Source organism: Nothobranchius furzeri, chromosome 5, assembly GCF_043380555.1.
Source record: "Nothobranchius furzeri strain GRZ-AD chromosome 5, NfurGRZ-RIMD1, whole genome shotgun sequence".
NCBI lineage: Eukaryota > Metazoa > Chordata > Actinopteri > Cyprinodontiformes > Nothobranchiidae > Nothobranchius > Nothobranchius furzeri.
The window spans coordinates 38,556,063-38,582,575 of NC_091745.1; the positions used below are offsets into that span (position 1 = coordinate 38,556,063).

Consider the following 26,513-nt stretch of genomic DNA (forward strand, 5'->3'; position numbering starts at 1 on the left):
CCTCAGGTGGTGCAGCTCATCCAGGATGGCACATCAACGTGAGCTGTGGCTAGGTTTGCTGTCTATAGTGTCCAGAGCAGAAGACAGGCCACTACATCAGGAAATGTGGAGGAGGGCAACAACCCAGCTTCAGGACCACTGCCTATGCCTTTGTGCAAGGAGGAAACAGGAGGAGCCGTGCAAAATGACCTCCAGGTGAATATCTCTAACAAAATCATTATTCACCACTCGAGAAAACACGAAGTGCAAAATTAGTTTTGCCTTTTCAAACAGCCATCCAGCTTTCCTGTCAAAGTACAAAATTCCTCAGAGCTGCAGTCGTTTCACAAACGTCCATCCATCCATTTTCGGCCGTTTATCAGCGGTAGGGTCACATGGGCACTTCCCTCTCCCCAGCCACTTCAGCCAGCTCCTATGGGGGAACCCTAAGGCGTTTGCTGGCCAGCCAAGAGACAGTCTGGGTCTGCCTGTAGGTCTTCTCCTAGTTGGACGTGCCTGGAAAACCTCACCAGGGAGGCAGGCTTCCAAGAGGCATCCGAACTAGATGCCCAAGCCACCTCAACTGACTCCTCTCAACGTGGAGGAACAGCAAGTCTACTCTGAGCCCCTCCCGGATGATCCAAGCTTCTCACCCTATCTCTAAGGCGAGAAAACTCAATTCAGTCACTTGTATCTGTGAGCTCATTCTTTCGGTCCCTACCCAAAGCTCGTCGTGACCATAGGTGAGGGTAGTAGGAACGTAGATCAACGGTCGATATGTGTTCCCCCCTCGAGATCTGTTTCTTTTGCACCAAGCTGTGAGTTTGAACCATAACCATAACCCTGAAACAAACATACAAATTGTGCCACACATAATATTTTCAAAAATTATATTTATGCAAAACATACATTTTTGGTGCCAGGGTGGTTAGGGTTAGGGTCGGGTGATCATGCGTCCTCTTTTCCTCGGACATGTCCACTTTTCACTCTCTGTCGGGGGCGTCCGGGCGGCTTTCTTGTATTGATGAAAATGTCCGGTTTTTCATCCAGGAGCAGGGATCAAATTGTGGGGGAGCTGGATATCCTACACATCCAGGGAGAGCCGGAAAAAAAACGTTTCTACCTAAATTACATCATTTATGGACTCTCAGTGTACCGGGGGTTCTTTTGAGCGGAGAGCGGCAGAGAGCTGATCGTTGGTGCGCTCCAGACAGCTGCGTCCAGCGCACGGTCCATTCTCAAAGTGGTGCAACCAAAAAACTATAATTAACACACGATCGTTCATGCCCGCTCATATTCTCTATTATCTGTCTTATTTGTGCCTGAAGCGCTCTGCTACTGCGGAGCTCATCGTGTGCTGCAGTGATTTCACCTCACTGACGCAGCATCGAAACCGTATATATGTCGATGATCGAAACGCGCTCTCCGCTTTGCGGTCAGGAGATCCCTTTGATCTGCTCAAAAGTAACTACTGATGAGGTGAAAAAGTAAGAATCCAGGCAGCAGTTTTTCTGGAGACTTTAGGGGAGACGCAGGAAGTTGAGAGACAGACAGGACAGGAAAATAGTTAAATAAAAACAAGAAAACAAAACAAGTGTTGAAAAGTCAAATGTCGGCAGATTTATCTCCACTACACGTTTTTACCTGTAAGCCATAAGTTGCTATGTCATATTTATACATCTGATACAATTCAGATCACCTTCAAAACTCAGTCACACACCCAGGGCCATCTCAAGGCATTTTGGGGGCCAAGGCAAAACAGAACACCCCCTACCCCTCTAACTGGGCTCCCCAGAAGCCTCTGTGTAATTCATGCCCTCTCCAGTAGTGTTAGTTATACAGTGTTTATAAAAGCCCCTCAGACATTACTGACATGTTCTAATATTATCAGATGAAAAACTAAATTATCAGACATGCTGTCTCATCTGCTTCTTTTCTAAACTTGCAGAAAGTAACAAAACCATTTGAAAGCCACTATTTGTGGATTCTCTGAAAGTTTCCATGGAGTGTGTGACAACTTATGTTTTCATTGATCCTATCGTCTAATCTCACAGCTGAAACAAGCATCCTTAATAATCTGTGCACAGGAAGCTTACCGATGCTGTAGTAAAACAAAAGGTATAATAATTTATTATTAATAAAACCTTGTTGCAGCACTAAAGCAGGAAAATAAGATTTTGCAATAAATATGCAAAATATTTACATATGAATTGTTTTAGAGCCCTTTTATTGGCAGAATCTGATATTAATTTAGTTCTTACAAAAAATGGGTCCCAACGTGGTTTGTGTGGCGTTGCCATAGTGTGACGTCATAGGCACAGATCCCCTGTCCTCTTTTTTGGAAATGGAAATATGGTCACCCTATGTTAGGGTGAGGGTTATTTTTTGTGATTGGGTCGTTTCAACTTGCAGCTGGGTGCAAAAGAAACAGATCTCGAGGGGGAACACGTATCGACCTGTACCCATCAGCTGCCTCTGGAGTCCCACCAGGCCAAAAAGACCAGATGTGACTCTTGTTTCACAAACGGCGCCGTCATAAACTTCTGGCTACCTACTAGCTTTGCATAAACACATAAACTTTATGTCTGCATCAAAACCTGACAAGTCTTCGTGTCAGATTCAGCTCTTTGAGGAACCAAATGTATTTTTCAATTAGATAAATTTAGGTAATTTCTTATTCAGAATTATTTTCTTTTATTTTTTTCTTGAACAATTAAAACAAAAACTACAAAACGCATTTTTTGCCTTTCAGTTTTTAATACATTACGTATTCTGAGTAAAACATTTTTAATTTTTGATATTCTTTATTATAACAAATGGAGCTTTTGTGCAGATTTTGTCACGTGACCTTAACCCCCCAGAAGTACAATATCACGTGGCCGGATGTTTTTAAAGGGTCAGTCGTGATTTAATCATGACAAGCTCGTGCGCTTATTTATTTCTTTATTTAGTTGACTTTATTGTTGAGAATTGAAAGGGTGCAACTTAAAGCTGTGAACCGGAGAAGTGACCCGCTCCAGCTCTTGTTAGAATTTATGGACAAAGGCAAAAACAGCGACATTAAGGTGAGTAGGCGACGGCCATGTTTCTCTCGTTTCAAACATGATAAAACCCCCTGGTTTTCGGCCATTTTTGTTAAGATGTGCTGGTTTCAGCTCAACTCAGTCATTTCCTTATGATTTGATGTTTTATTCTGTCTGTACTCCTCTTAGCATGTCCAGGGCTCCTGAGTGGAGATGCATCAGTTCATCGGTGAGCTCCTCACATCTGGAAATCTCTCCAAGAACCAGCCGAACTCACCGTGGGGAGTGGCTCCTGGTTTGGGGCTCAAATCGCCCTCACTCCAACCTCTCCAAACACTTGGATCCGTCCAGGACAAGAGACACGAAAACAGACCTGTCCAGCCTGGGACATCCCAGAGGAGAGAGGACAGAGAAGGTGGAGGATCGGGAGACGCTTCAGCTAACTTTACTGTTTCTGAACAGTCAGTGCCTGAATTCTCTGTTTGTGTTGCAGGTTTAGATGTGCGTCACGCCTGCACCTGTTCCGGCGGTCCGTTCTCAAGCCACACTCCGGCCTTTGAAACTTTGAGGGCTCGACAGTTTTTGTCGACATCACAGTACTTAAAAGCTTCATGCCAGCCCGAGGATCTGAGGCACAGCGTGTCTGCCCCAGATACCACCAGCTGCAGCAGCACATCCGAGCAGGAGTCAAGTCGGCCTCAAATAGAGGATCCCGACAGGCGTACTCAGAACCAGAACTCCGACAATCCTTCTTTAAGGGCATCCTCTGGCTCTTTGTCTCATCCGTCCGTGTTTCCCTGCTTGTGCTGCCACAGAAGCTTTCAGACTTGCACCCAGCTCCTCAACCAACAAGTCACAGACTCGCCTTTTTCTCACACCCATCATCATTTCCATCACCACCACTGCCCCTTAACTTCGTGCGTTCCCTGTCCTCAGATTGCCCACTCGGCACAGCTGCCTGCACCAATACCCTGCTTGTCATGCCAGTGCTCCATCCCTGTGTGTCCTCAGGTATGCCAGCACCAGCACAGACAACCGCAGCATCGAGAGGAGAGGAGCAGGAACCTGTCGTCGTTGCATCCATGCATGCACTGCACAGCCTCGTTCTCCAGACCGTCACAGCTGCTGCTGCACCAGCGCTCTGAGCATGCCCACAAATCGCCTGGCTTTCTCTGCACAGAGTGCGGCAGGTCCTTCAACTCACACAGCAACCTCCGTATACACCTCAATGTGCACACTGGTGCCCGGCCCTATTCCTGCACGGACTGTGGGAAATGTTTCAGCCAGTCAGGAGCGCTGAAGATTCACAGGAGGATTCACACAGGCGAAAGGCCATATTCGTGCGGATTCTGTGGCAGGGGGTTTCCCCACTTGGCAGGGGTCCGTGCTCACCAGAGGATCCACACAGGAGAGAAACCCTACAGCTGTGACCAGTGTGGGAAGTGTTTCACACAATCTGGTGCTCTAAAGATTCACACCCGCATCCACACCGGAGAGAGGCCCTTCACCTGCAGCCTCTGTGAGAAGGGCTTCTCCAACCGCTCCGGCATTCGTTTCCATTATCGTACCGTCCACGGTTTGACTCTCGAACATGATGGGGAGGGAAGAGCTGAGAGCTGCTCTCCTGGTCGTCCGAGACGTTTGTCTCGGCCCAGTGTGGGGATCAATATGCTTAACAGCTTGGAAAGTGACTCGCGCGAAGCTCCAAGTTCTCTCAGGTCTTCTGATCTTGTACTTGCTGATCAAGGCTCCTCTCGGCTCGTTGAAAATAGGAGCACATCACAGGTAGGAGCCGAGAGCCACAGAGAGGAACTTCTGTACACCTGTGAGGACTGCGGACTGCGTTTTAAAGACGCACCGTCCAGGAACAGCCACCAGACCCTGGTACACTACTCACATGAGGGGAGGCAAGAGGAGGTTCCCAATCAAAACCAATGAGAGGAAAATGTTTTATGTTGCAAAACCACAGGAGAAATATTCACGTATTTCCACTAACATCAATTTGAGTGACAGAAATTGATTCTGGTTTGACACTGGTTCCAAATCTAATGCCATTTCTGTATTTAATGTTTACTCATAGAAATGAGGACAACCATAATTTCACAAAAACTCTTTTACAGACTTCACATGCCTTTGCTGAAACCTGATTCCAGCACTTGAAATGTTTTCCTGGAACCTTACATTGGGTATTTATTTATTTCAGCTCATTATGTCAATGAAGCATCTAAAAACCTTCAAACAAACATTTTATTATAAATTATGTGGTTTTTTTTTTTTTTTTTACAAAGAATAATCAGTCGGAGCAAATGCCTAAGATTCAAGTTTATTCAACATTTACACCTAAAAGAATAAAGTTTTAAGCATGGACCATCATTTAAAGTTAATTTAACCAAACCTTAAATGTTTTTGTGAAGTTTTGTATAATCCTAGCAAGCATGTGATTTCCATCACTTAAAGTTTATGAAGATTTGATTTCTCTGAGGAATTCTGTCTAACCTTATAACACCATTACTCTGTCTAAATAAATTTCAAGGAGTTTTAAACTGAATTAATAAAGTTACAGGACGTCCACGAGGATCATTACAGTAATTGTTAGACTCCTGAAGCTCACAGGCTCCACCTAGTAGTTATCTGTAAGTATAATCATAAACACAAACATTTTTAAGCTGTGTTAAAACTAATGATGTGAATACTTTACAGTTTTGTGACAAGTAACATTCAATCCACAGTTTTGCATGAATGTTTTAACGTTTCTGTTCGTGTTTTCAGAAAGTGCAACTTGTGTTTTTAATGTTTTATCAGTAAAAAGACTCAAACACAATCAGGCCTGTGTTTTACACGAGCATCCAGAATCTACCTCCTGGAAGGAAATGCTTAGGTCCATATAGCTCTTAGGACTTCTGCGTTTTGAGTAAAATCCACAGATGATGGGTCCAAAGAAGCTCTGGGGAGGTCACAGGTATGTGGGATCACTCTGGCCCTCACTTATTTAGGCTCAGTGGGTGCTGCTGATTCCACATCTTAAGTTCTTGGGCTCACAACGGCTCCTCGTATGTGTGCTTCTGTAGTAAAGAGTCACTTGGTTTGGGTTCTGCATAGACCTCTGTGACTAACTGGGGGCCACTGCAGTGCAGAGCAGGAGTGCAGTAGCCATTGAACAGCACCCTGTGGGACGGGCAGTCATACGGACTCTGGCTGGGTGTAGTCATGGAAATGGTGGAGGCTGCAGGAACATGAGGTCTGAGTGCATCGCTGTGAATGATTCCTGTTAATGTCGGTGGTTTGGGCTCAGCGGGCAGCTCACTGAATGGCGTGGCGTACTCCGGCTCAGGTGGAAGAGGCTCTGCATACTCTGGAAGGCTGCCAGGTGTGTCGTAGTGGATGGTAGTAAAGGGGGTCGTGTAGCCCTCATCCGAGGAAGGTCTAAATGTTGATCCCACCTTTTTTCCACCAGCTGTAAGAACAGGAGCGGCGTAGTCTGGAGAGAGAAAAAAGCAACACCACAAAGTTGATGGTTAAACTGTTTAAATTCCACGATATTTTAACGATACTGAATACTATAGTGGGTGACATAAGTACTTAAGTAGCTTACAGACAAACCTTTACATAACCCTCTGATTTAATCAAACTAAACAAATAACTGAAGACTTCTCTAGATGAAGGCAGGATCAAATGAAGAACTGGAGTTAAAGGGGACATTATGCAAAACTCACCTTTTGCTTTTTTATGCTGACACGTGAGTCTCTACTGCCTATACAAACACTACAAACATGTTTTCTGTCAGTGTTTGGGTTTAGAAATGATGTGCTTAAATCAAGCAATTTCAAAAAGTCCCCGATTGTGATGTCACAAATGGGGAAATGATCCAACCAGTGCTTTAAGTGGGCTGGTACGCAGTATAGCCACTTCTAATTTTGACCACTCAGCATACCGTGATTTTTTCCCCACCTATGGTGCAGTGCATATCAGTAGATTTTCTGGTCTTTTTTTTTTTTTGTTGAAATCTCAAATTTCTGGAAAAACATTTGTCCATCCACAAACATCAGCCATCTACACCCCTCAGAACCACCTCTCCTGATACAACGGACAGAATCAGAAGGGTTTTATTGCCATGTTTGAGAAATCACAACCATAGGAAATTGCTGTGGTACTTGGTGCAAAAAGAATGATAAAAATAGAGATAAGTAATGTAACGTGATGAAGGAGCCAGTTCTATCCTTTAACAACTGTTCCCTTTTGACACAGTGCCAGAGTGCATGAAACAGCCTCAAGGTCATGCATTCGCTTCTAAACTGTTTACGTTCCAGCAATGAAGACAGAAGAACGAACTCTTTTCTTTTAATTAATCAAAGAACTCTATTTTAATAAAGCTAATCCATCAAAGTGTTAGTCAATAAGATGTGACCGACCTGTGAAATCAAAATATTAATTACTTTATTATGATCCTACAGAAATAATAAGTACTGTGACTTTAAGGATTCCAACAGGACTCATTTCACGTCGTGTTAAAAGGACACGACACATTCCTTTCACTGATCCAATCAGAATCTTACAGATCTGACGGAGGCGTGCTTCTGACAGTGTTTGGTAATTTTCATTCGACAATAAACCATAACATCCGAGGTATAAAACTACGCCACGTCAGCTCTAACGCAGTTCGAAAGCGTTCCAGAGCAAGCGTCGGAGTGGCCAATCCGACCTTTAACTCTTCAACAGAAAGAACCACGACTAGCTGAAAAATCCAGTCGCTATAACAACCAGCGGCAACAACAGCTCCTTTCAGAATAAAAGCTCCACCGACCCAGGCTGGGTCTGAACAGACGCCAATAAAAGTGTCGTGTGCCGGAGGTAACTCGAGACGGGTCTGGTCGGAACCGCAGCTTCTTCTACCAGCTCGGTTTCCAGAGAGGGTCCGCTGGGCCTCGGCATTCCTGATCTACCAAGGACTTCCACAAGGCAGGTAGACCCGACTTGATGGTGTCTCATGCGTTTCTGAAACTAACCCTATTCTGTTGTCTCTGAGTGAATACATAACGGTTACATAATCTCTGCAATAAAAAGATCCCATCTTCTGGTTTAAATAACCCTCGATCCGTAAGGCGGATTTCATATTTCCTATGGAATCCCACGCCTTATAGCTTATAAAATAAAATGTAAGAACCTCTCATTTTCCTTACAGTAAATATAGGAAGTAAGAATATAATCATGATAAAATAATAATATAATTAGAGAAATGGCAACTATATACAAGACAGTGTAGGTACTGATCAGAGCAGGAATCAGTTAAAGTACAAACACAACACAGGGTCATGTGACTGAAACCAAGCAACTGGAGTGGGCAGCCCTAGGATTGTCATGCATGAGTCCAACAGCAGAGGGGAATAAATGGATCTGAGCCTCCTGCCTGATGGGAGCGAGTCAAAAAGACTGTCCAGGGTGACACTAGTGAGTTGTTATCTGACCTGCACACCTCAATGTTCTGGAGATGTACAGGTCCTGTTTGGAGGGGAGTTTGCAGCCAATGACCTTCTCAGCTGAGCGTACAAGATGCAGCTTCTACTTGTCCCTGGTAGTAACTCCAGTATACCACATGGTGATTGAAGAGGTAAGGATGGACTCTATTACTGTGATGTAGAACTGCCTCATCGACTGTGCTGGCAGGTTGAATTTCTTCAGCCGCCTCAGGATGTACATCCTCTGCTGGGCTTTTTTTTTATGACGGAGGTGACGGTGGGTTCCCACTTGAGGTCTTGGGTGATAGTGGTGCCCAGGAAGTAACATGAGTCCACCATCGTGATGGGAGTGGGGCTGTGTGCTTCCTCAAGTCCACAGAAACCTCCACTGTCTTCTGGGAGTTTAGCACCAGGTTGTTGTGGCTGCACCAGGACACCAGCCGTTCGACCTTCATTCTGTAGGCAGACTCATTCCCGTCCAAGTTGAGCCAAATGATGGTGGTGTAGTCTGCAGTCTTGAAAAGCTTCACAGACTCATGGTTGGAAGTGTAGCTGTTGGTGTACAGGGAGAAGAGCAGAGGGGAGAGAACGCAACCCTGAAGGGAACCGGTGCTGATGGTCCGGGGCAATCACCTGAACCTGGTGACCCCGCTAGCAATGACAACTAATAGGGATCCAGCATTTTTTTTATCTATATCGGCTCCGATGTAAAGTGAAACGCTTTTTTATTATACAATGTTATAAATCCAGCAGTGTGAATTCTGGCAACGTCGGCAACTTGTTTTATTTCATGAGGAAGACATTTTACTTTCTTTGATCCACTGATTTCCCTCTTTCCTAATAATTTCTCTGTCACTTTCCTTACGTTTTTTTAAAATCACAATTTATATTTTTTCCTCATTTTAAACATTAAAAAAGAAATTTTAGAAATTTTTTTTATACCTAAATTTTTTTTTGTTCTTGTGAAGCACCTCATGATTTTTTATCTTGCGGTGCTATTTAAATGACAGTTTTCTTTCTTTACAATACTATAAATACTAATGACTGGAACATAACGAAATGTGTATCCAAATATTTATTATAAAGCTGAAATATTGAAAGAAATGGGCACTTAACAGGAGGCACTACAAACAGGAAACATTACACTAATACTCTAAAATGTTCAAATGTCACGGTGTGATATTCAACAAGACCCCAATCAGCTAAATCAATCGAGCTCCAATTAAAGGGCCTCTTTCAGAAAGACTCAGTGGACTTGAGAAAGGCATGTTTATACAGAGAATGTGTGTATGTGTGCTCAGATGGACCACTGGACTCAGAAACGGACCAGAGGAGACGGGGAGACAACAAACTGAAACTGGTGGATCCTCACCGTTGAGGGGGGGTGCGGGTAGAGCATCGTGGACGTTCCTCTGCAGAGGGTAGCAGATCAGCTCCGGTTGTGGACAGGAGAGACCTTTAGCTTTAAAATTCTGACAGCCTATAAAAACAAACCCAGTCAATATTTTTGTGGTAACATTTAAAAAGAAACCAAACATTGAGGCGCTTTGCTTGCCTGTGGGTAAAGATTTCTTCATATGTGAGACTTTTTTCCTGCATAACAGAAGAAACAACATTCATTTACAAACAAAACCATTTTTATCTGCTCAGGTTAATCCGGTTCTTTCTGCTGTAAACCCGGCCCCATGTTTAAAGTTGTGTTTTCAGACGTGGGAGGTGATGGTACATATCTGTTCACAGGGTGGGTTTTTAACTCTGTTAAATGATCTTAAAAAATAAAGGTCCCAGCCTCATGTTAGAAGTCTGTGGAAGAGAGACTCTCTGATGACAGCCGTACCTTCGTTTCCACCAGACCACAGCCAGTAAACTCCCACACATCACTAGTCCCAGCACCACCCCCACGGCCACCATCACTGGCTGACTGGTGCCTGCACAAGGGGAGGTGTGTAGAAGGAGTACGTTATTGTTTTATCTGATCAAACACACACATGTTTGTTATGGTAATGAAATGAGCACGTACTTTGTGTTTTCACCAACAGGGAGTCTTCTGTGGGGGAGGGAGTCTGAGTGTCCAAGCTGATGTTGAAGGACGACGACTCGGCTAAACATGGACAGAAAAGGCTTACCTCTAACCTGATGATGCACACAGGTGATGTTTCCTCGAAATAAAAAGTAAATGCTCACCTCCAAACGTCCGCGATCTTGGTGTGGCCTTGGAAGCAGGACAGCCCAGAACCCGGACCCGGGTCGCAGCTCTCCCATGCCAGCTCAGTGGCTGAAGCCGAACAAAACGAGCAATCGCAACAGGAAACAAGCTGTTGAGCACCCTGAGGTGCCCATCTGCGTTTGCCTGAAATACCTACAAGCAATAAAGATCATAATAAAGATTCATAAAGACGTAAAAGGTACTTCTACTCAGCAGCACCTGTTTGTCCTCATCTGCTACAGGGTCAGCCTTCCGAAAATAATCTAGTTGTTCATTCGGAAATAACATCCAGTGAGATTAAAAGCATCTTTTAGCCCTTTTGATGCCTGTTTCTGTTTCTAATCCATCACTGACAGCTTCCTGAATGGCCTCATCTTACAGAACTGAAGCACTCACAGCTCATCTAAATGCACACAAGACCACATTCGATTACTGCGTTTTAAAAACAGCGCTCATCTCCAAAACTTCACATTTTACGAACCTCAACACTGTTAAGTTAAGCTTGGCAGAAAAGCAGTAGGAACCTTCCTGCACACACGTTGCACAGAGACTGTAAAGCTGAAGGACAACACTGTAATCCTGCAGCAGCCCTTTGATTTAGCAACAGCTTGCTTTTTAGGTGTTTTGTTGTAAAAACTGTTGCTACCTGACCAGAAGGAAATCAGCTGATAGCTAAAATCTGATGCATTTACGGTATTAGGACATTCGTGTGGAAGTCCCTGTCTTTATGGAGTAAATTACACTCCACTTATGCAGTGTAACCTTCTCAGTGGCCTAGTGATAGAGTGCCCTGGGACTGGGATATCAGCGATCAAATCCCGGTTTGGTCATACCAAAGACTTGGTATTGCCCCCGTGCTTGACATTCAGCATTAAGGAATTGGATTGGGGGGTTAAACCACCAGAAGTTCCCGAGTGTGGCCACAGCTGCAGCTCAACCCATCCCTGTGGGATGTGGAGATGAATCTCACGAGTGTGTGATAACTAATGGAACTTTAACTTTAAACACCCAAGAGAGGCAGCTGGTATGACACACACACACACACACACACACACACACACACACACACACACACACACACACACACACACACACACACACACACACACACACACACACACGTGTGTTGCCAAGGCAACAAACTGACAGACAGCTCTGCCTTTGCAGACAGAAGGTCTGTCACCTAAACGTTTCCCACCAAGAACAGAACCAGATTCTGAACAGAACACGTACAACAACTCCTTAAGTGAGATTTGTAAACACAACGATACTAGGCTTCACTTCCTGTTCAGCTGCTCAGAGCTGAGAACGTGTGTTTTGTAGGGTGATCTGATGATCTGAGGCGCCATTTGGTGGACAGATTAGGGTCCAGTCATTAACAGGACGGTCACGGCGATTGGACGAAGTTTTTACAGGATTATATGTTCAGAAGTGATTAAAATCATAAATTTCAGACACAACATTTAATCAGTAAGTGAAGAGAATTTCAAGCAATGTGGCAAAAAATGTTGCTGAAAAGCATCTACTGCACCTTTAACTGAAACATTTTGTGTCTGAAACAAATTTAGGATAACACCAACCTTCTTCTCTTTGCTCTGAGGATCTCTGTACAGCTTCCAGGTTTTCCCGTCCTTGCTGAAATACAGACTGCAGGATTCTATGTAGTTCTCAATGGAGCCCATTGTTATTAACCCTGAGGGGAAAAAGTTCAAATCTTTTATGTTTTTCTTGGATCGTCATTAAAAAATGCATTTTTACACCATTTAAAATTAAATAAAACAAAAAATTAAAAAAAAAACTAACAAAAACCAGCCAATTCTCTGCAATAAAGTACTTCTAATATTCCTTACCTGTGATCATGCTCCTTTCTGCTAGTTCCAGCTCCACCCAAGGGTTCGGGTCATTAGTGTCTGCGGTCCAGAGTAGGAAGCCGTGGCTGGACTCCACGCTTCTGGAGGACGAGGACATTGGGTGCTCTTGACTGGTTTTATCCCAGTAAGATGAGGCATTGAGACCAGAGACACGCAGGATGTTGTTACACTCTGTTCAGGGACAGAGGGGGGGTCACCAGATGAAGGCAGCTCATTGTGTTTGTGTGTTTTATAAACACAAGTCACCCCCTGAGTTACATTAATAAAGAGGATGACATGTTGGGGGTGCATATGGCGTCACAACCCCCCTCATTTCTTAATCATAAAAACACTGCTGCCTATCGTGAGAAACAAACTGCGGGAATGTAAATAACGTGCTGCTCAAGGCGAAGCAGCTAGAACGTGCAAGAGTGCCATTTCCTGTAGGAGAATTTTGCAGCGAGTGGTTCTGAATGTCGCTGCTGGCTCGTACCTTGGCTGAACAGCAGCTTCTTCTCAGATAGCGATCCCCTGTCAACGGAGAAGCAATGCAAGGTCAAAGAGGCATTGTTCTAAACCTTGATCCGACCTCTCGTCTCAACACACAGAAAACCAACATTTTTGACAGGATTCCATTGGAAAAGGCCGATTCGTAGAGAGTCAGACTCCTCCCTCGATCCACGGTGACCCGACCTCCCGAGGTATCGGACGTGGCTCCAGCGTGAACAGCAGACTTGCACAAGACTGAAGTCTGTAGCAGAGAGAAGATGTCAGCAAACATTTATTCAACCAAAGTGAAAAAAGAACACAAAGGAAAGGATTAGGAACGCTGTTCTCACATCTCTGTAACCTTGTTCAGAGTTCCCCCAAACGTCTCCTGTGACATTCTTGCATCCAGCCGGGCAGTACACACTAGCAGCAAAAACAAACAAATAAATAAATAAAACATGAAAAACACACACAGCCTTCAATTAAATTGGTTTTAGATTCACACATTAGCTACTTGCCTCAAATGCTGCAAGCTAAAATGAGAGCCTCTTTGTAAACATGTGATGAAATCTGAAAACACAAAAAGAAGCTTCAATTAATAGTCTGAGGCTTACAAAATGCAGCACACACACACACACCCTGGTATGTTCCAACGCTGCTATCTTAGGAGATGGGCAGCCATCTCTGTTAAGATGACTGAACTCTTTGTTGCTGTCCCTTAGTCATAGTTCACAAGTCTGACCAGCACAACAGAAGTGATCACAGTAAACAGACGATGGTTTGTGTCAGTGCAAGGCCTTAGCTCCAGACACCGCTGGATTTTATAAAAAAACGATGCAGAAAAACAGGAAACTGTGACACACATACGCACACACACGCGCACATGCACGCACACGCACGCACACACGCACACGCACACGCACACGCACACACACACACACACACACACACACACACACACACACACACACACACACACACACACACACACACACAGAGAGAGAGAGAGAAAGAGAAGGATGAGCTCATTTGTCTTTCTGAACTAGAGTTTAGAGCTACTCAGAAAACACATCGTTTAGGGATTTTCTAAATGTAAGACTAAGGTTGAACCATCTACCGCCTGTGTTTGGTGTCAGAGACGTGTTTTTGTGAGAAAAACATTCAGGTCACCCTGAACAACGACCAGACAGCCACCTCAGTAAAAAAATGCAGGGAAGACTCTGCATGTAAGTTTTTTTCCCCTAATAAATACCGTAAATCCTCTAATACAGGCCCGGGCCTGTATTTGACTCAAGCTCATCAAGCTCCAGGCCTTTATTGGAAGGAGGACCAGTATTTGAGGCAGGCCTCTATTTCTATTTGAGCAAAATGAACTAATGGTTCGCTGGAGTTTTTGACAATTAATATTGCGCCCACGTTTTCAAAGTTAAACACATTTCTTTTAACAACGGTAGTTCCTGCTTCAGCCATCTCCCCCCTCCCCCTGCGCAGCGGCCGCAAACTCACTGATGCGCCTGCAGCCTCTCGGAGTTCCTGCTGCTCTAAACATTAAAATAATTATTTCATTTTCTGTTCCTCACTTCTGATTGCCTTCAATGGTGTCTGTTGCAACCACCAGGTACAAAAACTAACTTGTTTTTATTTGACTATTTTTCTGTCCTGCCTGTTTATTATCGTCCTGCTTCTCCTCTCAATCCTAAAGAGAAACTGCTACCTGGGTTCATATGTATTCACCTTATGAGTTACCTTTGAACTGCAGTTCTAAAAGATCTACCGACCGCAAAAACAGCGGAGTGCTCGCCGGCCACATCAGTTAGGTGCGTCACCGAGGACAAAACAGGTGATGCGCCCCGATCCACAGCAGCGAAATGCATCAGGCACAAATAAAAGAATAAAAGACAGAAAACATAAAAGGAAATGAGCCGACATGAACGATTGCGTGTTAGCTTTGTTTTTGAGGTGGCGACACCTGATTTGATAATGTTACTGTGGCCGTGCTCAGGATGCAGATTTCTGGAGCGTGTCAACAATCAGAGCTTTGCATGCGCAAGCTGGTTAAGGTTAGGATGGGGTGAGGGGAAGGTTAAATTGGTCACAATTTGGTTAAATGTCCGTTTTACGGCGGGTGTCAGTACCGACGCTCTGGCACAGCGCGTTGCCTCCCGACGCACACGAGATCATCACCTGCTGTCTTTTCCGAGGACTGCATCTTGCCGGTCATTATCACGTGACAGCGACTAGTCGATGACAGGCATAAAAAGTCACTATAGAGCGGTGAAGTCGACTAGTGACTAGTTCATACAACCCCTGCTACTGCTCCCCAGAGTGTTCTGCAGCATAATCAGCACGTTCTCTTTGAACTTGATATCAAATTTTCACCTCCTCTTCATCTCTGCACGGTTAAAGTTACCCTCGTGGTCTATCACTGGCAAATCAAAAGTGAGACGGATGACACAACCGCCCCCCGTACTTGCTTGTTACCACATTCCACCCGGCCACAATAAAAAACCGGCCATTATTCACCTCCGCCGACTCCGACACCGGCCAAAATATGATACCCGGCAGTTAATTAAATACAGGCTAATATTAGAGGATTTACGGTACATTTAAAAGGAATTCTTACCTTTAGTTTTCCTCCTTGCAGTATTAAGAGTAATAAGTTTTAATGGTGTGTCATTTCCTGTCATGTTTGTAAACGTTACTGTACATGGTGAAGAATGTACTGAAATCCCAAATAACAGTTCAATCTTTTCCTAAAACAATTCAGCCCTATCGTGTCCTGTGGAAAAGTCCTAAATCACATATTATTTCTTTACATTCTCCTTCTAAAGAGCCAAACATTCTCATATTCATTTAAAAAGATTAGAATCTTCAGCCTTTCTCAAACAAATGTAAAGTTTTCTCATGTATTTTCTGCTCAGAAGTCATATTTGTGCACACTAAAGTGAGCAGAAAGAAACACAAAGAATATTCAGATGTAAAAGTAAAACCTTATCAACAACAAACTGGTATGAGAATCAATAGGACCTGAGAGTTTTTCATTACATTTTCAGCTAACATCTCTTTGGGAATCACCTTGTTAGAGCTAAAATCCTATTTCATGCTTTTATTTTTTTATCTTTCAGAATCAACTAAAATAGGAACAAACAAGCTGCTGACAACTACAAGAGCCTAAAGATGAAGTTTAAATAGGTTATTTGTAGGTTGTTTGTGCCTGACTTTAGCAGCATTTCATACCCGAATAAATCATGGATAAAAAAAAGTAAAGAAACCAAAGAAAACATCTAAAATGACCAGAGCTTAGACTGAAAACGAGTGAAGAAGCAGCCAAAGTAAAATAACTCATTATAAACCTTCACAAAACTTTAAGAAATGTTCTAAAAAAATTTCAAAGAAAACCACTGAAAGTAAAATGTAAAGAAATGAAGATGTGCTTTGTTTTGTGTTGAGAAGCATTACAGTGAAGCTGGAGGCGGGCGTGTGAGCAGTTAACAGTCTGGAGCACATCAGCTCCCCCTAAGTGACAGACTCCATTCAGCCTGTGAGAAAGAGTTTCTGAGCAAACATGCCGGAGCCGAGACAGCGACAGAGGACGGAGGCCAGCAAGCAGTGAGTCAGACATACAGCAGGATAATAATTAACAGAGACGCCCGTATTATCATAACACCAGAGTAAACTTGTAAATTAGCACACATGTAGCGATTACTCATGCACGAGTGAAGCTGAGGTATGTTGGATTCTACAGGAACAACAAGTGGTAATATAAAAATATTGGGATGTAACTAATGTTAAATTTAAAATCCCATTAGTCACCATCACACTGGTGAACTTCATCTCCGCATTTGACCCATCCCTGAGGGGAATAGTGAGCTGCAGCTGTGGCTGCACTCAGGAACTATGTGATGGTTTAACCCCCAAATCCAACCCCTTTTTAAAGCTGAGTGTCAAGCGGAGAGGCATTGGGTCCCATTTTTAAGGTCTTTGGTATGACCCGACTGGGATTTGAACCCCAATCTCCCAGTCCCAGGGCGGACACTCGACCACTAGGCCAGTGGCTCCCAAATTGAGGGTTGGGGCCACCACAAAGTAAAGGGTGGTCACCACAGTTTTGTCTTGCTGAGGTTGTATGTGATAGGTAATTTTAGATTATCCCATATTACCTTAAAGGACGACACACCCGGAGAGAGAGAGTAAATCTTGATTATTTATAATGTCCATGTGCGCGAATCAACATGCGAGAAGCTGGACTCAACCAACCAGCCCCCATTCTGCTCCAGCCTCAAAGCCTTCACCTCACCAGCTCTGCATACCCGCATCATCTCCATCAGGAGACCAGAATGTTAGGTAATATTTAATCTCCATAACCCTGGAACCTGAAATAAACACACATGACAATAAGGAAGACATTTTACCCTGAGTCCCCAAAATATGGAGAGTTAACGCAGAGAAACCTCCTCTGAGGCTTCCCCACATCACTCCCGTGTGTTCCCAGTTCGTCAGGGGCTTTATTCACAATGGATGGAGGAGAAGGCGGGCCTTCTCAGGTTACAGAGGTACAGAGGTTTCTTACAATCAACATCCTTGCTCAACCTTTCATGAACAGCCACAGTAGTTGGCAAACACAGAGATTCATGATGTGTTAATAACACAAAATGGGCATCTTTTAGGCCTCAAAAAGGTACAATTATAAAAATACCCAACAGTATGTCAGCAATATTTTATTTGTAAAGACTACATTTATAAAATCCCAATAACACACCCTACAGTATAACCCGAACTCTACATAGAACTTATAACTCTGTATGTCTGTATAAATTTTGTAAATGATCACATTTAATGTGTGTATGCATGTAAGAGTTGGGGACGGGGGTCCTGGCTTTTCTTGGAAAGAAATGTGGGAACCCCTGCACGAGGCCACTGAGAAGGTGGTAATGAGAATAGTTAGATGTGGTTTATCTTGCAAAGTCTGATCTAATATGAATGCTTGAACTTAGCATATATTATAGCCCAGATGGGTTTTGAAGTAGGGCTGAAACTATTCCTCGAGTACCTTGAATAACTCTAACTAACTAAAACTTTATTTATATAGCGCCTTCACATGGCCCAAGGACCAAACAAAGCGCTGCACAGCAGAAATAAGCATTAAGAAAATAAATAAATAAAATAAAAAATAAAAACATTTAAAACCATTTAAAACCAGCAAAAACATGCAGATAAAATCTAGGTGGGGCAGCAAAAAGTGCCAAGCCAACAGTTAACGGGACTCTTCCTGAATAAAAGCTAAAGAATAAAAGTGTGTTTTCAGCTGGCTCTTAAACTTGCCGAGCGTCCTGGCCTGTTTAACCCATGCAGGTAGCTCATTCCAGAGCCTCGGCCCCAGCACCGAGAAAGCACGACCCCCTCGGGATTGTAGTCTGTGTTTCGGAACGACTAACAGTCCTTGTTGAGCTGACCGAAGGTTCCTTGCGGGCACATAAGGATGGATCAGATCCGCCAGATAACGTGGAGCCAACTCATGTAAACATTTAAAAACAAACACCAGAACTTTAAACAAAATTCTAAAAGAGACTGGAAGCCAGTGTAGGGATGCCAAGACGGGCGTGATGTGTTCAGATCTCCTGGTACCAGTCAGTAACCTGGCTGCCGCATTTTGGACCTTCTGCAGTTTCGCTATGGAGGCCTGCTTGATGCCGCCATAAAATGAGTTACAGTAGTCCAGACTGGTGGAAATGAAGGAGTGGATGACAGTTTCCAGATGTTTGCGTGAAAGAAACGGCTTAATCCTAGCTATTCTCCTGAGATGGAAGTAGCAGGATCTGACTGTTCCATTGACCTGGGTGTCCAGTGTGAGCTCTACATCCAACTTCACCCCCAGGTTGGTGACCACAGTACAAAAAGCCTCGAGTCAAAGTCTCTGCCTCGAGGCTTTGTTTAATTCATGTTTAATTAATTCATGGCTTTGCAATCGCCCCGGGTCATGTTTCACCCGGACCGAAATAAGTGACGCACATACACACTGCACTGAATGCACACGTGAGTAGCGAATGTAACGTAACTTTCTCTTAAGCCACAGCGGACAACGTGGACCCCGGTGGAGTGCGAAAAAGACAGAAAATGCCAAAGGTGTGGGACCAAGGCGGAAAACGTAGTCCAGTGTAAATACTGTAAAATGGATTTAGCCTACCACAACACCACATCCTCCATGCTGCAGCACCTGACCAGGAAACATCCACATGTAAATGTCACTTCTGCAAGCGGACTCGGAGCCTCTACAAGATAATGCATTTTAGCCTGTATTTCTATATATTCTGCAGACACTGTGTGACTTTTTCATTTGTAGCACTCAGTTTCAGCTCACACGGTGGGTCTGCTAGCAACACGTCGGACCTAAAATGTGCTAAAAATAGAAGTTTTTACAACACGTCGGACATTTTACTGTGTTGTTATTGATGTCTGTTGTCCCTCGGGATTGCTGCAGGAGGACACAGGTATTTATGAGTTGAGGAGGAAAACGAAAGAAAGTAAATAAATGTTTTGTGATCAGTATAATTTGACATAACCACAGCAAACATGCTTTCTCGACAATCCTTGTCAGTGTGAGAAAAAAAAGTGTAGAAATTAAAACGGACGTGTGTTAATAGGGAAACAGCTGGCGAGCCATGTTTGCACATGCGCCGTGAGCGGTTCTGGTTCTGTTTGGGCCGCAGCTGCTCGCAGCGCTACTTCAACAGTTATCCTCCTAGTTTTTGTCTGGCTTGCCAGGCTAGTAGATTCCTGCGCGAGGGGAAAATCGGCTCAGGTTGTGTATTTATTTTTTGCACAGGCGTTTATTTACTGTGAAGTAAAGTTGAAGTGCTGAAGTTTTGAAAACTAATTTTGAATAAAACTTGAAGAATAACTGGCAATTGCATGCTCGTTTTAAGAGGTCTTTCATATTTTATAACATGCTATTTGATATAATGGTTTACAAACACAAAAGGGTCATTTATTAAAGTACTCGAGTAATCAATAAAAGATTCGATAGAGTACTCGATTACAAAAATATTCGATAGCTGCAGCCCTATTTTGAACCCAGGTCTGCTACATGGGAGACCTCTAAGTTTTATTAAAACACTCTGCATTCAGAAGAATTACAAAAGATTGAGCAGTGTGACTGAACCAGGAGAGGATTAAACATACCTGGGTGCTTGTCTGTAGCGTATGAGAGTAGAAAGCCCCGCCCAGAGTGATGTGGGCCGGAGGAAAACCTCACCGTCACTTCATTACTTTCAATAGTCAAATTCTTCTGTGCTGTGTTCAGCTTCCCACACACAGGACCTGCAAACAACACACTCAGTTTACACATTCATCACCAACATGGAGATATCTGGCTCTTAGGAATCTGATGTGCAATTCTGTACCAATTCCACACTTTTTCTACTGGTATAAAACCAGTTTAAACGCATCTGAGTTGTTTGAACAAACCACTCAAAATGTTTTAATGGTAAATGGCCTGTATTTATATAGCACCTTCTAGGGATCTACAACCCCCCAAGGCGCTTCACAACAAATGCAGTCATTCACCCATTCACACACTGGTGATGATGAGCTACACTGTAGCGACAGCTGCCCCGGGGCGCACTGACGGCAGTGAGGCTGCCGAGCAGCGTTGCCTCTGGTCCCTCCGACCACCACCAACAGGTAAAGCCTGATTCATGCTTCTCCGTCAGCTCCAACAGGGAGAGACACGCACACACGGATGGAGACATTTTGCCCTCATACTTCTCCGTCTCCTGGAGAGTGTTGCAAAGCAATTCCCCACCAGGACAGCAGAGGGCGTAGCGCTGTTCTGTGGTATCCTGTCATGTATCGGTCCAAGATAGTGTGTTTATATTGTGTTTTTTGTATAAAAGAGACTTTTTAACACGGACAAATATGTCTCTCATCCTCCACCTCTTCATGCGCTCGCCACCTCTAAACCCACGTTTCCTGTCATTTCCGTCCACAAATAAAATGTCTGCTGCGCATCTTTTCACTCCTCCAGTCACGGGGAATTAAACGTTCATATTTTTAGAGTTTTTTCACGAGGTATTCTTCAAGCTTCCCCGTGTCTGCCGCTAGTTATTCTCGGCTTTCTTTATGTTTTTGAGGGAGCAATGGCGGCGGTGTAGAAGACAGCAGTGTTCTGACCAATCACAAGCTTGCGTTTTCCGTCTCGACAGACAGATGTTTAGAAAAGAGCGCTCGACTCCGTACGTACTTGCGGAGCTTTCCAGCAGGCCCGCAAGGACGGATAATGGCGTTGCGTGTCTCCGCACTGCCGCAGATGCAGAAGCATGAATCAGGCTTAAGGTGGGTTAAGTGTCTTGCCCCAGGGCACAATGCCTGCAACAGACTGAGTGAGGCTCAATCCCACAACCCTCTAGCTATGAGATGGGCACTTAACACCTCTGCCACCATCGTCCCAATTTGACAGTTTGGTATTCCTAAAGAGATCTTTCAGCAACTCTGATGTGTTAAGGTCAAAAGTCTCAACTGTAATCTGACTAGCCATTAGCTCATTAGCTTTGTAGGACTTCAGCTCCATTTCTCTGAAGGAAGGCTGTTTAGAGAACATCTTAAACTAGATGTAAAAGTTAACCAATACCAATGCAATTGCCTGAAAGTGTCTTCACTGTAACTTGTCATTTCTGTTCACCTAATATTTTAGTTTTGTGATCATTTCTATTAATATATTTTTGTTTTTATCTACCTCACAGTCTTTTCCTGTTGAAAGCAGAGAAAAAGAGAAAACCTGTATTCCAATTCATAGCATTTGTGTGGTAGAAGTATCGGTATCAGTAATGGTTATCAGCGAGTACTCTGATCCAAGCATCGGTATCATATCGGTTAGGAAAGTTGCATCCCTATCTTCAAAAGTAAGATAATAAATGATGTATGACTTTTACGCAGGAGGTAAAATATAAATATTCCTTTATAGATGCTACACCTTCTAAATATTCTTGAAAAGGGCTCTATGAGACACTGATTATCATAAACACACAAAACTCTAATCACACACTGAATTTGCCCACTACATGGCGTAATGGCAGCTGGAAGGATCTCTTCAGAAAGAACCATGAGCAAAATTGTAGAGATGTTTTGAGATATTATTCTAATTTATTTGTGTATTTATAATATTTGTAAGAATGACTTTGACTGCATCACTTGTTTTTGATTACAGATAAATGTTGAATAACGACTATTCCTCAGATATAACAGATTAACTGACTACACATACACATCAGTACAAATGGTGACAGAAGGGCTAACTTGTAAATTTGACTTGAAAGAATAAAGACCTGAAGAAACAATAAAAACAATCACCTTTCATGGATCCAACAGCAGCTCAGCAGAACATATCTGTCTCCTTAATATTTCCAAATATTCATTTTGATGTGCAGTCAAATATCTATGGCCTCAAGACATGACCTGATGCAGCTTGACAGGAAAATGAGACTGTTGCCTCATAGGTTTCGTCTCTTCAGCCAGTGTGTCAGCTGAATGGCATCTCCTTTGTGTGCAACCTTGGCTGAGATCATTTTTATTTTTATTTATTTATTTTTATATAGCGCCAAATCACGACAAGAGTCGTCTCAAGGCACTTCACATAGTAAACATTCCAATACACTTTACATTTTAATAGTGGCATGGGGTATAATAAAAGTATACTGGCAGCAGTTTCAGGCGTCCTGTACAGAAAACCCACTCATGAGCTTACCCATAACGACGTTGCCAGCCCTGTCTGTGATCGTAACAGAACCATTTCCACAGCCCGGACTGCTCTCGATGTCAAAGTCACCAAACAGCAGCCGCAGCGTCCGCCCCTCTGGCACACGAAGCCTCCATTCACACCTGGAGTTACTGGGGTAGGTACCTGGGTAGTTTTGAGAGGCCAACGTGCCAGATTCTGCTCCCAGTACTGTGTGCCCACAGCTGTTGCCTAATGACATACATGTAAAATACAAAAACGATGTCAGAAAAACCAAAAGGCTAGTACAAAAACATAAATATTTAGTACACATCAGGTTAAATTTTAATTAACGCACTTGCATGTTTTAAATCTGGTTTAAAATCCCACTTCTTCAGAATGGCTTTTGGCAGGTAATGCTGTAGATGTGGGTATGTCTCTGTTATTTTACAGTTGTCCTCTAGTTTTCACATTTCTGGATATTAACCTTTTATTTGTATCATGTCTCATGTTTTAAGGTATTTGGTGTTTTTGTTTGTAGGTACCTGGTGCTACTGCGTTTTAATTAATCTTTGATGTTTTTAGTCATGCTGTTTTATTTGTTCAAAACTAGGGCCCGACCGATATATCAGCCGACCGATATTGGGGCCATCAACACTATCGGCTAACGGTCAAAAAGACGGCCGATATTGCGCTACCTATCCAGCAGATGGCACAGCTTTATGAACTCATGTTGTGTGGCTCCACTCCTTGGACAACAAAAAAATGCCATAGTTTCTTAGGGTACAAAAGGAGTAGAAAATTCAGTGGAAGGAAAAAAATAAGACTTGAATACTAAATGAGAAAACTGTAACAGCTTAAGAAAATTTTTATTTTTATTTCTTTTCTTATTTTTGTGAGGGAGATTTATCGGCCATTATATCGGCTATCGGCCTTTGTTAAAAGTTTTATATCTGTATCGGTCCCAAAAAAAGCATATTGGTCGGGCCCTATTCAGAACTTTAGTCAGCTGTCATGCTGTTTTAAATGTGCTCTACAAATAAAATTGGATTGGATTGAGAGAAGGACACTTTTGGTTAGGATGCCTCCAGGACGCCTCCCTGGTGAGGTTTTCTGGGCACGTCCAACCGAGAGAAGACCTAAAGGAAGACCCAGGACATGCCGGAGGGACTATGTTTCTCATCTGACCAGGGAACACCTTGGGATTCCCCCTAGGAGCTGGCCCATGTGGCTGGGGTGAGGGAAGTCTGGGCCTCACTGATTAGGCTGCCACCCTACCTACACAACCTGACCCTGGATAAGCAGACGATAATGGATGGATTGGATTAAATAAACTTGAAAAAGCTAGAATATTCACAGATGAGCCAGGCCAGGTGTTACATAATTATGACACTGAACCGACATCTAAAAACAGTGTATTGATTTTCATTGGGAATTCACATGCAAATATTTCTTGTATTTTTGTGTGGTGTAATTCAAATTCCAACTGCTAGGTGGCAGCAGTTTTTACCGCCTCTATTCTATCGGAACAAGATCTTGAAATAACACTGGCTGTGTTTGGGAAGCTCCTGGCTTGAATTGTCCAATTAATCAGTCTTAAAAATTGAAAATACCATCTGGATTATTGCATCATGATAAATCATCCCCCCCCCCCATATTGTGATATGTATAAATATCGCCCACATTCTTGCCAATACACGCCCCTGTTACTTTCTGTATTTTTAGCTGCACGGTGTGCTGCACAGGTGTATTTTTTATGTGAATGTAGATAGGGTGAAACTTGCATTCCTTATTTCTTAAAACAGCTGTGAGGAGCTCTTCACTGCAGACGGTTTAGTCATCACAGTTTTAACTTTTACATTTATTACATATTAAAAGCTTTGTGAAGGCATTGTTTAAGGGCAAAAGGTATAACAAGTCTCATCTGAATATGTCCTGCAGACCCGGGCACGTTTATAATCATAACTCAGTGATGACAACAACTGCTGCTGGGTAAAGTCTTTAGAATATCCTGAAACGTTATCTCTTATGATTTTATACAAATCATGCGATGTATACTGGATAAGACGCAGGAAGGGTGTTTTATTGGAAAAAAAAACTATCTGAATTGTTGATTCACTACATCCTGTGACTCATGAGTGCTGTGATTTAAACACTGGTTTATAACACTTTTAACCGGAGCAGAAAACTCAAATATTTAGAAAGTCTAATAAACATGTTTGTCACGGAAAATAAATGAGTCAATTCCAGAAGTGGTTTGCGCCGTGAGCTTATCTGCACTTCCCCAAAAATCTCAGGAGACCACACATCCAAGAATGGTCAAAAGTTGAGAAAGACACAAGGGTCAGTCCAAGTCTAAGCATTACCCCTCATCCATGTCTTCCATATAAGACTCCAGTGTTGTTTGTGTTGAGGTGGAAACCTCCAGATAACCCTCCGCTCTCCCTTTGTCACACATCCTGCATCACAGCAGTCCCTACTTCCCGACAATTCTTCAGCTCCAAATTCCATAAAGCTCTGAATGTTTCGGACCCCCCTTAATCCCTAAAGGATTCTATGGGAATACCACAGCAAGGTACAGTTGCTATGGGTCTGTCACTTTTTGGTGAGAGGCCACAGAGTTCTGGGTGACTGGTGATTGTCTCCTGCTCACTGAACTCTTTCACCAGCAAGGTCTGGTCTGGTTTGAGTTTCAATTTCTGCTTGTTCTGATAAGTTCAGGAGGATCTAGCTCTCACCAAACTGAATTCAACAGCACCACAGTGGAATGTAATTTAGGAGCACAGCAGGAATGTTTTTCTGCTGAGGTTTAGCTGGCAGGTCTTTGCAGGTCCACACTAGCAGACAGGATGCTCACCTGGGCTACCTGTCACTACATAATCTCACATCCCCACCAGGTTGTGTTAAAGAAAACAGTCGCTCACCAAAGACAGGGTACTTACAAAGTTTGAGAAAAAAGATTAGGAGTTTAAAATAAACCCTAAACTTAACCATCTTCAGATGTGTGGAAACCAAAGTCTCAGACAGACAAAAACAACAAAAAGATTTGTGGTATGGTTGTCTGTTAGGAGTCAAGAGTCAACAAGGTAATTATTTTCTTTTCTGTCAGTGTGGTCACTGATTCATGGCGGACTCCACACAGTTTGTAAAAATACAGCTGTAGAAAACATACCAGCAGACGGACACGAGTGAGTAAAGTGTATGTATGACATCTACCTTTATACCTACAATATAAAATGCTGCAAATCAACCTGGAAATAAGCAAACATTCACATGAATTATGAAACAACACAATTTTTGTTGAACATTACGTTGTAACAACATAAACCTAAAGGCTGCTTAATACCAATTTATCATGTTAGTTTTGATGTAAAAATGTTAATATAGCGAGTAAGTTTTTAAGACGCTGACTAAAATATTAACCGTTTCAAAATATACTAAAGTTTCAAAATATTTTAAACTAATCATTTATAGTTGTGTTATATGTAGTGTGCAAACACACTACATATGTATATTTAATGATGCTATTAATCTGTTTTTAGCTGCTTTGAGCTAGCAAGATGTTTGAAATCCAGTCTCACGTCACGTCTGTAACAGAAGAGAGAAAAACAACTTTCTTTTACCTTTTTGGCCGTAAATACCAACGGAACAAACGCTAACAGTTATCCAAAACCCGGAGATAAAACTCTTTACTTCATGCCGAATGTTTCTGCATTTTCCGAGCATGATTTCCAGCTCTGTGGGCCAAACTACTAAGGTGCATACTTCGATGGCTTCGAGTTCTGGCTTCAATAAAAGTACTGG

The 26,513-nt window shown here is 43.1% G+C and overlaps 2 protein-coding genes across 2 annotated transcripts; one reads left to right on the top strand and one right to left on the bottom strand.

Annotated features, from left to right (window-relative positions):
• Window positions 1-2,842: 2,842 nt before the first annotated feature.
• Window positions 2,843-5,795, top strand: si:ch211-79k12.2 (oocyte zinc finger protein XlCOF22). Its single transcript, XM_015948963.3, has 3 exons — window positions 2,843-3,044; window positions 3,192-3,417; window positions 3,496-5,795. Exons 2-3 carry the CDS (start codon window positions 3,216-3,218, stop codon window positions 4,938-4,940), a joined length of 1,647 nt encoding a protein of 548 aa, XP_015804449.3. The 5' UTR covers window positions 2,843-3,044; window positions 3,192-3,215; the 3' UTR covers window positions 4,941-5,795.
• Window positions 5,310-26,513, bottom strand: si:dkey-34d22.1 (discoidin, CUB and LCCL domain-containing protein 1). The gene is made up of 15 exons (XM_015948962.3): window positions 26,333-26,513; window positions 22,740-22,961; window positions 20,180-20,317; window positions 13,519-13,570; window positions 13,351-13,423; window positions 13,129-13,262; window positions 13,005-13,042; window positions 12,512-12,703; window positions 12,242-12,354; window positions 10,640-10,814; window positions 10,476-10,556; window positions 10,293-10,383; window positions 10,011-10,048; window positions 9,828-9,935; window positions 5,310-6,480 (listed from the first exon to the last, which is right to left on the bottom strand). Exons 1-15 carry the CDS (start codon window positions 26,433-26,435, stop codon window positions 6,038-6,040), a joined length of 2,001 nt encoding a protein of 666 aa, XP_015804448.3. The 5' UTR covers window positions 26,436-26,513; the 3' UTR covers window positions 5,310-6,037.